At 40.4% G+C, this 11,680-nt stretch overlaps 6 protein-coding genes across 6 annotated transcripts; 3 read left to right on the plus strand and 3 right to left on the minus strand. All coding sequences in view use genetic code 12, as the record gives it.

The window, feature by feature from the left end:
* Positions 1–168: 168 nt before the first annotated feature.
* DEHA2F12276g (DEHA2F12276p) lies at positions 169–1,893 on the minus strand (the record flags this gene model as incomplete). The annotated part of the gene is made up of 1 exon (XM_460897.1): positions 169–1,893. The coding sequence occupies one exon, from the start codon at positions 1,891–1,893 to the stop codon at positions 169–171; it is 1,725 nt and encodes a 574-aa protein (XP_460897.1).
* Positions 1,894–2,215: 322 nt separating this feature from the next.
* Positions 2,216–3,691, minus strand: DEHA2F12298g (DEHA2F12298p; the record flags this gene model as incomplete). Its single annotated transcript, XM_460898.1, has 1 exon — positions 2,216–3,691. One exon carries the CDS (start codon positions 3,689–3,691, stop codon positions 2,216–2,218), a length of 1,476 nt encoding a protein of 491 aa, XP_460898.2.
* Positions 3,692–3,904: 213 nt separating this feature from the next.
* Positions 3,905–7,300, minus strand: DEHA2F12320g (DEHA2F12320p; the record flags this gene model as incomplete). Its single annotated transcript, XM_460899.1, has 1 exon — positions 3,905–7,300. The coding sequence occupies one exon, from the start codon at positions 7,298–7,300 to the stop codon at positions 3,905–3,907; it is 3,396 nt and encodes a 1,131-aa protein (XP_460899.2).
* Positions 7,301–7,487: 187 nt separating this feature from the next.
* Positions 7,488–8,396, plus strand: DEHA2F12342g (DEHA2F12342p; the record flags this gene model as incomplete). The annotated part of the gene is made up of 1 exon (XM_002770757.1): positions 7,488–8,396. The coding sequence occupies one exon, from the start codon at positions 7,488–7,490 to the stop codon at positions 8,394–8,396; it is 909 nt and encodes a 302-aa protein (XP_002770803.1).
* Positions 8,397–8,541: 145 nt separating this feature from the next.
* On the plus strand, positions 8,542–10,389 carry DEHA2F12364g (DEHA2F12364p; the record flags this gene model as incomplete). Its single annotated transcript, XM_002770758.1, has 1 exon — positions 8,542–10,389. The coding sequence occupies one exon, from the start codon at positions 8,542–8,544 to the stop codon at positions 10,387–10,389; it is 1,848 nt and encodes a 615-aa protein (XP_002770804.1).
* Positions 10,390–10,802: 413 nt separating this feature from the next.
* On the plus strand, positions 10,803–11,627 carry DEHA2F12386g (DEHA2F12386p; the record flags this gene model as incomplete). Its single annotated transcript, XM_460902.1, has 1 exon — positions 10,803–11,627. One exon carries the CDS (start codon positions 10,803–10,805, stop codon positions 11,625–11,627), a length of 825 nt encoding a protein of 274 aa, XP_460902.2.
* Positions 11,628–11,680: the final 53 nt, after the last annotated feature.

The raw sequence follows: 11,680 nt of genomic DNA on the forward strand, positions 1-11,680 counted from the left end.
ATGCGTACGAGAAAAAGAAATAGTTGCAAAAAGATGTTATAGGCTAAAATTTAGGATTTTGCTACTAGTTATGAATGAATGCAAATTACATTTATGAGGCATATTAATACATGAAGTTTATAAATAAGATATAAGTATCCTAAAACCACTGCAAATGATAAATTTGTTCTAATTTTCGTGTGATTTAGGTTGGTAGTTTACAATATTAAACGATGATTGATCTGAACTTTGTACAGGAGGAGTGGAGTTATTTGTCTGAAATTCCGAATTGATAGATTGCCCTGGCGATATATTCTCTGGTTGTGTGAAGGGTATACTACCAATATTATCCACGTTATTTGGTTCGGTGTTTCTTGTCGCAGTTGTTAGGTTTGTCGATAGTGGGACGGCATCAACAGTAGCGGCTGCTCTGCTAGTTGGTCTATTCGCAAATTCATGTGATCGTTGAAGAAACTGATTTATCCCAATGGCATGTGGTCTTGAATGGCTTCTATTCATGGCATGATAGCTTTGTGTTGAATGGCTTCTAATCACAGGGGGTCTGTCTTGGTTTTGCGATTCGATGTCTTTATGTTGTTTATTTACTGTCAAATTTGACAAAAACTTCTTAACGTGATCTCCAATATATGTTGCAGTCGTGGAATCGTCGTCATTTTGAAATTCAGTTCTAGCTGTATGAATTGAATCAAGATCTTCGTCGATGGTATTAACATTCATACCAGATGCAATAGATCTTTCTCTTTCACTCGGAGGTGCCATTCCGTATACAGGGAAAACATTCTTCGGAGATTTAGCAGCATAACGAGCATTACCAACACTAAATCTAGAAGCTCCTGACGCTCTAGAAGAAATTTTAATCAAATTCTCTGGATATCCACTAAAATTATCTACTAACTGCTCTGGTGGAGCAACAGAAACATTATTTTCGGAACTTAAGCTTGAACTCTCGCGCTTTTCAGTTTTCATAAGTGACTCTGGCACTTCTTCGAATTCCTCAGTAATAGTTCGTGATCTATTTTTAACAACTCTAGAATCAGAGTTGATTTGTGGTTGTTCATCTCTTGCATCGTATTCGGGTAAATTCAATTTTCTTTGATCTCTTTCCACACTGTACAAATGTAAGTACCATGGGATTACGATTCCAAAGAACGAACCACCGATTATGTTACCAAGTGCCCCTGGCAACATAATTTTCCACGCAACCTTCCCAACAGATATCGGTGCATGGTTTATTAATCCCATTAGTACAATGTACATATCTGCAACAGAATGGGTGAAGCCAATACTTACAAGTGAAAATATCGGCAAAAGTAACATGAGAAACTTCACATGCACAGGCCTTACCATTATTTGTAAATATATACCAAGACAGACAAAAAAGTTACCGGCCATACCCTTAATTAAGTTATCAACGAAAGAAAACGATGCCTTCTGCATTAAAGCTTCAATTGATCCTTTCACAAAATCTTCTTTCTGACTGATATGGGAAAAATGGCAGATGACATAACAGACAAATATATTCGCTACCAAATTTATCCAATAACTAACAAGCCAACTGATTATAAGGTCTAGTATAGATACAGCTCCTCGTACGAGACCCACACTGAAAAACAAAATATTCGAGTTGAACAAATCCGTACCAGTGATAACAACATAAAATAAACCGATTGGATAAGCAAACCCTTGAAGCAACACTATAATTCCTGGGTTGCTCTCTTTCAAACCCGGATTATACGATTCTAGTACGTCAAATATCATTCCACCTGTACTGAATAATAGTCCTCCCATGAATGAATTGACAATTAGTACTTCTATGGGTAGACGAGCTTTTTTCATAGACGTAGCAACTACAGCCAAGGCTGCTTCATTATTCGTAGAGTACGAATCATCCATATTTAACTGTAAGAGATCTATGAGAATAATGTATTTGTCATGAGATGGGTATAAGTTTGAGACAGAATTTGAGACTTCAAAATAACGCGGATTAATCCGTACAGAAATATCGAGATCAACAACTGAAAGAAAGGCAGACAAGATGTATAATGCTATATATACGTAGCAAGTATACGTGTATTCATTGAATAATGCATGAAAGGATATAATGCTACACTGATGAGACCAAGTTAGAGAGTATATTTGTACTCAAAAAATAATATAACAAAAGTTGCAAAATCTATAAATACCGCTTAATTAATATACAAGACAATGTAAGGAATCAACTGTGAGATTCGTTAAGTGTATCCTTTACAAAAAGTGGGCTATTAGCAATATCCTTCTTAAAGTTAAGATTACTAATTTCATTCTGTTGGATTTCCTCGGAAGCGCCATCATCGATGGGCTCTATTAAATTTGCTTCTGACCGATATTCAGATCGTTCGTTTAAATGTTGGCCACCGACCAGATGGGTATTAATTGCTTCTGTGTCAATGGATATTGAAGATGTCACATTTTTCGTACTGGCTTTTTTTATGGATGCTCGAGCTGCTTTAACCAAAGACTTATATTCGTTTCTATTGGCGTCTAACCACTCCTTCACGGAGAAATTCTTGTCTGTGATGGACTTCACAGCGGGACTTCCATTATTAAACAAAGTGGATGTCGACCCTTGGTTTGTGAATGCCAGATGAGAAAGTTCCCATTGATTAAGTTTTTGCTTCAACACCTTTTCCGATAAAGGATGATTGCTATCCAAATTTGAGTTAAATAAAATATAATATTGGTTATACCTCAATTCAAGCTGGATTCTAGTTCCCTGCACTGGAAGCTTCAAATGTGATAATTTTTCTTTTAATTTAGGAGTAGTTAATGAGCTAAAATCCAATTTCGGAAGCTTCTTTATATCATTGTGGTGGTGCTTAGAAACCTCATCAAAGTAGAAGTTTTGGTTGTCTGTTTTAGATAAATCCAACTTACCAGCACCTGCCATTATGGGTTTATTATCCGCTGGCTTGAAAAATGACGAGATTCCGTTATTCGTCTTGTTGGGCTGTCTTCTCTTCATAGATTGATATCTCAGAGATGAATTTCCTGCAGACCTTGAACTCGAAGGCTGGCTCTTTCCACTTAAACAATAATCAATATGTTGCGTTTGTAGTAAATCCGCTGACATTACCTCAGCGCAAATTGGGCATTCCACCATTTCATTTCTGGTTGGAATAGCATTTCGTGAATTTGAGTTAATCTCTGCCTTTATTTTCTTCTTTGGGACGTCATTTGATGCTTCGGATAACTCTAGACTGTTACTTTCATCCGATGATATCTCGATAACTTCTTGATCTGGCGATGATCTTTTCCGGGAATCTTCGTCTTTGCTTGGTATCTCTGAAAATGGGCTTCTATTTTTGTCATATGCTTCATTCGACTCTTCTTTCTTAAGTAACTCTAGTAAAATAGGTCTGAATTTGGAAAAACATAAAACTATCTCTTCTAGTAATATAACCCGCTTGAGATTACTTTCAAATTGCTCTGCTTTACACAAAGGACAATGACTGTTAACAATCAAGTATTCCCTAATACAATGTGAACAGAATGTATGGTTACAGCTCGTTATGACGGGCGCCTTAAGAAATTCTTTACATATATAGCAACGCTGTAGTGAATCAAGTTCTTTTAGATTTGGCAATTTTGTAGGTTCCCAGTCCGAGGGATCTGTAACATTCTGAAGATTTTTCGTAAATGGATTTGAATTCATAACTTCAGAATAAATCAGCCACTATACCACAGGAATTATATCATGGAAGTGATTTAAATATGCAAATCTGCTGAGTAAACGTCAATATCACCAAATGCTTTTGGTCATTTTGATGCGCGTTATCAAAATCTTATATAAATGACATATGATTACAATTCAAAATTTTATATACTATGCACAAGACTATTTATAAGAATACTGTCCCATAAAGGATTACAATTCATCATGCAATTGACTCGTTGGTTTAGGTTCAGAATATCTAGTTTTCGTCAGTTTTTTACTGAGACTTTTCTTCGGAATTCTTGTTTTGTTGCTGGACTTTGTAGCACTTTTGATTTTCGATTGAGGTGAAGACGTGCTCGATGATAATTTACTACTCAAGATAGTTTTCTGAGGAGCTTCAGTGGATGCCGCTTTAGTGTTTGGTTGTGTGGTTACCTTAGTTGATTTGGCCTTTCTTGTTTTACTTGATCTTTTAGAGGACAACCTCTTGGAAGAAGCCTTAGACGTTGAACTAGCAGTACTGGAGACCTCACTAGTAGTCGATTTGAGGGAAGATATACTAGTAGTTGATTTCGTAGCAGAAAGGTTACTTGTAAATGATTCAGTGGTAGAATGTTCAGCGGTAGAAGGTTCAGTAGTAGAAGGTTCAGTAGTAGAAAACTTACTGGTAAAAGGTTTGGTAACAATACTTTCTTCATCGATAGAAATACTTTGCTTCTCAGGAGCTGTAACACTTGATTGACTAACAACTTTACTAGGATCGACATCATGTTTGCTTATAAATGATTGTGAAACAGTTTGCGTTCTAACATCATCTTCTTGATCAAAGGTTGAATCGTCGACAATATAACCGTCTGAGGTTGGTTCAGTATCTCTTTCGTCAAAAGAATCAGCATGTGGTAAATCAGCCGGACAGGAATCATCTACCTCGCTTTCAACATCCTCTTCTATATCGTTTTCTATAATAGGTGAATCAGCAGGGCGAGAGTCGTCAATTTTGTCAGCTGTATTTTCTATATCGCTATGAGTACGAAAATCCTCGTTCGAAGCAACATCAACCTGATCAGGGATCAAACTTTCGATATCATCTTCGTATGCAGATTCCTTAGCTTCTATAATTGATTCATCAACAGGTTCATCCTCTTCGAATTCACTGGATTCAGTGTCTCTAGCTATTTGCTCCAGTTTATGAGCTTTAGCAGAGTCAACAGATTCAGCAGTATCATTTTCGATGTCATCATTTACATCATTTACATCAATAACATATTCATTGTCATCATCATGATCGCCATTAATATCTTCATTCTCTTGTTCATAACGTAAATCTTCTTCATCATCATCAGCAATATTGTCATCCTTAATATCCAGGTTATCAGTTGCCGTCTCTCCAGTTTCTTGTTCGTCTTTTTCCTCTTTTTCTTCTTTTTCTTCTTGTTCTTCTTGTGCGTCTTGTGCGTCTTGTCCTTCTTGTTCGTCTTTTTCTTCTTTTTCTTCTTTTTCTTCTTTTTCTTCTTTTTCTTCTTGTTCTTCTTGTGCGTCTTGTGCGTCTTGTCCGTCTTGTTCGTCTTGTCCTTCTTGTTCGTCTTGTTCTTCTTGTTCTTCTTGTCCTTCATGTTCCTCGTGTTCTTCTTCTTCGACTGATACTTCAGCGTCATCGACTTCTTCTTCATTGTCGGACCCAACTATATCAGCACCATTTTCATGAACATCTTCTGCATCCGTCTCACCGTCAGCGGCTGAGTCCGTTTCATTTAGTTTATCTTCAATAACACAATCAGACACCGTTTCAACGTCTTCGTCGAGATCTTCATCAGCAACATCGCTTTGCAATTCTTCTTCGGAAAAGTTTTCAGTTTCATAGGAAAGCTCAGTTGAATTGGAGGTCGCCTCGGTGGTAGCACCGGAAACCATCTCAGTTTCTTCATCTTCAGGAATAACGTCTGTTTCAGCAGCTTCTAATTCAGTTGTCTCAACAATGGTAGATTCGACAATATTGCTTGTAGAAATATTTGGAGCATTTATAATGGTAGAATCTTCAATATAATTATTCGTGTCGTTGAAAAATGACTCAGTGTTAATATTGCTATCTTTTGTTAGTTCATCAATATCCTTAGTAACCGCTCTAATATCTATATTATCATTAGAGAAGGAATATGGGTCGGATGACACGATTGTTGATGCAATTTCAGTGGTTTCTGTCGAATAGGATTCCACGAAACTGGTGACAGACGCTTCAGACGACTGAGGGGTTTCATTCTCATTCCATTCATCCATTTTGAAGTATTGTTTTGTTGTATCATCACCATCAACATTTTCGCCTCGTATTTTCTCTTTAACGAACTGATAACCGGCAACTCCATATTCATTGGCAAGCTTAATGCCTACTTGTCCATAATGGCTGGATAACTCATAAAACTGTTTTAATTGACCATTTTCGTAAAACTTCTGCAAGAAGACAGCCACTAAACAAGCAAGAACGGCCATAAAAATGTAATGAACTAATGTGCCAATAATAGATCTACCACTTGAATAATTAGTGGGGAGTTTCATAACATGTAGAGTATTGGCTGCACTAACCGACGCAAGTTTAGTTCCCCGTGGAGAAAAGGCAACCTTTGTAATTGCAAAGCTATGCAATTTAGTAAATGTTTTGATTGTCTTGAAATCTGCCAATCTAAGAACAGTAACAGACGTATCATTTCCAGCCAACGCCACAAGGCCCTGCGAGAGAGAGATATCCATTGCAGTTATGCCTTTAATTTTGGTAGAAATATCCCGCTGTTTGAGAATTTTCTTATCAGGAATGGAATACTGGAAAATCGACACACCTTTGCCGTTTTTCAAGCTCGCTGTGACAATAATGTTTGAATCATCGATGAATCGGACCTTCGAAAGGTTGTATTTAGCCAATGCCTTGTTAGTTACCGCATTGGTGGATGCGATTGAGTTGCCTGTTACTGTCGATATGGTTTCGATGGATGAAGCCGTGATGTAGCATAAGGTTTTGCCATCGTCACCTGGGCTTAGGTGGAAGTCCAAGATATCGACGTCCCTTTCAGGTCTAAACTTGAAGTTGAGTTCCAACAAATCTGGGTTGAAAATATAGATGACAGATGGGTTGCGGGATGTCATCAAGCATCCCACTGAGTTATGCGATGACAAACAGACGATCTTAGGATATTCTCCCACTCCCTCGCTGCTGATATCCTCCTCCAATTGAGCTGCATCTACAAATCGCAAGTGCTCCTCGCTGGTAAACACATATTTCCGCAAGTTGTTATTGATGTTCATCGATTTCAACAACTGGGTAGATTGATTACACCCAACAAAAATCGAAAAGTTATCCTCGTTGTCTACTGAATCCTTAGCAATATCCAAACACATTGGAGAATCCTCATTCTTAGGCAATATAATTTCCCGGAACTTCTGTAACCTTTTACTCTTATCCGATACCTTGAAGCTGCATTTAATGGCAGTGATCTTGTTAGGAATACCGTTGTTACCTTCTCCACCACCTCCGGTAACAATTATAGTCTTATTATTAACGAATTTCGCCCCATATATGGGATATCCAACATCTATAAGGGCTGACTCTTTAGTGGACATGTTTAATACCTCTATTTACTATGATCTGGTGTAATTGTTTCTTCTAAACCTGGCATGTTTATTATACGTGGCGGCTCGATCTATTTTTGTTGTCTATTTGTTGTGCACATAAAACGTCTAATATGAAAAGCCATAATTAAGCAAAGAATCGACTTCAACCAGCCATAACAACAGCAGATAGGAGTAAATGAGCGTGAAGACGGTTCTATCGATTCTGTCGCATGTGGTTCATGGATATGTGGGCAACAGATCGACGGTTTTCCCGCTACAATACAGCGGATGGGACGTGGACGCTATAGATACCACCAATTTTTCAAATCACCCCGGCTACGGAACGTTCCAGGGCAAGGCAAGCTCTCCGGAGCTTGTCGAGAGTCTATTTGAAGGTATCAGTGATATAATTGACGCAGATTGGGATTACAACATGATTTTGACCGGGTATGCGCCCAATGAAGCGGTGCTAAAGGTGATACACCAGAAAGTGGATGATATCTTCCAGAAAGCCACCACGAGGCCAGTATGGGTACTAGATCCAGTGCTAGGCGACAACGGCAAGCTCTATGTTCTGGAAAAAGTGGTTCCCGTGTATAGGGCCATTCTTTCCAGCGGGAATGTAACCGTGGTGACGCCCAACCAATTTGAGTTCGAGTTATTGAGCGATACGCCGATATCGAACTGGGAGTCGCTTGCTACTGCATTCGACCGGTTTCACCAGCACTACGACGTGCCGTACGTGGTGCTATCGTCGGTCATACTAGACAATCTTATGTATTCTGTGGGGTTCACGGCCGCGGAAAACAAGATATTCTACATTCCCATCGACAAAATCGACTGCAACTTCAACGGGTGTGGCGACTTATTTGCTGCCTTGCTAGCCAACGCATTCTACTCGAACGATTCGGTTCTTACACCGAGAGTATTGAGCGATGTAGTGGTGAAGCTCACCAAGATCTTGAACCATAGTTATGACTGCGAGAAACAAATTACAGGCTCAAACGACATAAAATTAGTCAAGGACATCCGTATCGTGTCCCTGAGACATGTACTATTACTGGATAATGGTAACGATCTTGCTGATGCCGCTACGTACTTATAGATTAGTTTAACATGGTAAACGTAGTGATACTGTATCACGCACTATCTAGAAATTTTGTAATCGCCACATTGATAATTGATAACGAAAACCAAATCAAAGTAGATAGTACTTATATAAAATTCTAAACGTTCCACTTGATGAAATTATGAAACAATTAGGGGAAGAACATCCTTTGATAAGTACGAAGAGACCTAGAGCAAAAAAAAGACGTTCCATAGCGATATGCGCTGCTGTATTAACGTTGATAGCATTCGGGTTCATTAGGTTTGTGCCCAAGGATATATTAGCTGGAGGGTGGTATGAAGGCGAGAAGGATGGTTTAAGTGCTTTAGATAATGAAGAAGTGAGAGACATGCAAACAGATGGAACAACGTTTGAATTAAAGCATATATTTCACCGGGGAACGGGATCACATAATTATATGGTTCATCGCAGGTTGGATGTAACTAAGGAGTATCTAGAGGCTCATAGCGAGGAATTAGAGGAGTTGACAACTATGCAGACATCAGAGGTAGACGAGAGTAATTTACAAGACGTTTACGACGCATATGACTGGCCCCAGGCGCACACGGGCAAGAATCCGTGGACAATCAAGCTCCAGATCAGACAGTCGCCTACTAACGGAGTAGTGAAGAGGTTGAAGGAGCGTCATACACCCAACTTTTTGGACTCGTATTTGGCATATGCATTATCTGTGAAGGGCAATCCGGCGCTTCTCAACAAGATTGAGCTCGAATGGGAGGACGAGCACGAAATACCGATTCCCGACGTCAAGGACCGGGATACAGTGGTGTCTTTGGCGACGATTTCGTCGAACGCATATGTGAAGTTCCCCAAGGACGACAAAGAAAAGAAGAGACTGGATTGGATCGATGTGGGCGATCCGTGGGTGCCCGATGAAAATCACACCGACATCAACTTTGGATGGGCTGACGACGGGCTCCGTGGACACGTATTTGTGAGCACCGACAACAAGACAGTCGTGATAGGAATCAAGGGTACGTCGGGAGCAGGGCTTATTGGCACGGGACCCGAAGAAACCACTGCCAATGATAAGTTGAACGATAACCTACTTTTTCTGTGCTGCTGTGCTCGCGTGGGCTATATGTGGACCACCGTGTGTGACTGCTACCAGAAGGCATACACCTGCGACCAAGACTGTCTCGAGAAGGAGCTCATGCGCCAGGACCGTTACTACCAGGCGACACTCGACTTGTACCGCAATGTATCCCAGCTCTACGACCCTCTGACCACCAACATCTGGGTTACAGGGCATTCGCTTGGGGGTGCATTAGCGTCGCTTGTGGGCAGAACATACGGGCTACCAGCCGTGGCATTCGAGGCACCCGGTGAAATGCTAGCCACCCGTCGACTCCATCTCCCTCAACCCCCAGGGCTCCCCAAGCACTTGGAAAACATCTGGCATTTTGGGAACACGGCCGATCCTATATACATGGGTGTTTGCAATGGTGTCTCCAGCTCGTGCAATGTAGCCGGGTATGCGATGGAAACTGCCTGTCACACGGCTCACCAATGCGTGTACGATGTCGTGACAGACATGGGATGGAGGGTTAACCTTCTCAACCACCGCATCCACACCGTTATCGACGACATTATCCTCGCGTACAACGACACGCCTCCATGTGTCCAGCAGCCTCCGTGTCGAGACTGCTTCAACTGGCGATTCACCTCGTCCGACGACAACAAGAATGATGAACCGCCGTTGCCCAACCCGTTGCACCCAAAACCACCTTCCACGGTACGTTCTTCGAATATGCCCCACGAACAATCGCCTAATGCATCTCGCTCACTTAGTAGTTTATGTACAGAGCCTTCCTGCACATCCTCCTTCCAATCAGTGTCGCCGTCATTCTCGAGCCAGCTTCCAAGTCATCCCTCGCAAAATCCTCAACGATGCTTGCGTAGAACATGGTACGGTCGTTGTTCCAAATGGGGGCACAACAGCGCAGCCCATCATGTATCTAGCATATAGACCAAAGATACAATAGGAATATGCGGATTCCATGTGCCGCATCATTATCTTATTGCAGGCGTAGAAGAAACTTCTGTCCCAATATGAAATAAATAGCAAGGATAGCATTTTGAAATAGGAAAAACATAAACAAACAACCTTCTTGGACCGGATTCAGCTCTATTTGTAGTTACCAAATTCACTAAATGGGTAATTCATTTGTATTGCGTAAGGCCGTTGTTTTAGGTATTCTTGATTGTTTTCCAAAGAATTAAATGACTTAATCAGTTAAATACAACAAAGATATTTTCAGCGAAGGTTTAGCCCCATAAGCAATTTTTTATATAAGAATTTTTCCTTCTTTCTATTAATTATCCAAATTTAATATATTTCTTCCTGAATAGTCAATTGAATCAATCGCCTACTAGTATACCATGAGACTTATCAGTACTATTTTGAATATTTTCCTTTTAGCGGGAACTTGCTTGTTATTATTGCTTGTCATTTTGTCGGGTGCCTCAGATAACTTCCCATTGAATGACTTTTACTGGATTAAGGCTGACACCTCGCTGATTTCGGGAGCACCAAAGATGGCTGCATGGACATTCTGGGGTGTTTGTGAAGAAAACGACTACAGCAAGTGTACCCTGGGACCAGCATACCCTATTTCACCAAAGGACAACTTTGACACCACCAGTAATGTGCCAAAGGACTTTGTTGATAACAGAGGAACCTACTACTATTTATCCAGATTTTCTTTTGCATTTACTCTTGTGGCCGTTGGATTCACCGGCATTGCGCTTATTATTGATGTGCTTGCATTCTGTTTCCTGATCATCGACAAGGTTGTTATTGCGTTTGTCTCGTTTGCGTTATTCTTCATTGCCGGTCTTGCTGCTTTCCAGACCGCCGTTGTTGTTATGGCCAGAAATGCTTTCAACCAGGAAAGCATGAACCCAACCGTTGGTATCAAGTTGATGGCCATCACCTGGACCGCATTTGTTTGTATTTTGATTGTTTTCATCAACACTTGTTTTGCTAACATCTCCAACTCCTACAAGAAACATATGTCCAGAGTTAAAGAAAACCAAGGTGCCGCCGCCGTTGTCCCTGATGTTAATCAACGTGACGACTCCTCTTTCACCAGAGCCAACGCTGGTGCAGTCGACCCAGAAACCAGAGAAGCTGACAATGGTGGCATCAGATTTTTCAAGATTAAGAGAAACAACCAAAAAATCTCTGACGATGAAAGCATCTAATCTTTTCAGATTCTACTAGTTAATACTTTCTTCCTCCGATACCATTTCAGTTT

The sequence above is a fragment of the Debaryomyces hansenii genome (genome assembly GCF_000006445.2).
Source record: "Debaryomyces hansenii CBS767 chromosome F complete sequence".
Taxonomy (NCBI): domain Eukaryota; kingdom Fungi; phylum Ascomycota; class Pichiomycetes; order Serinales; family Debaryomycetaceae; genus Debaryomyces; species Debaryomyces hansenii.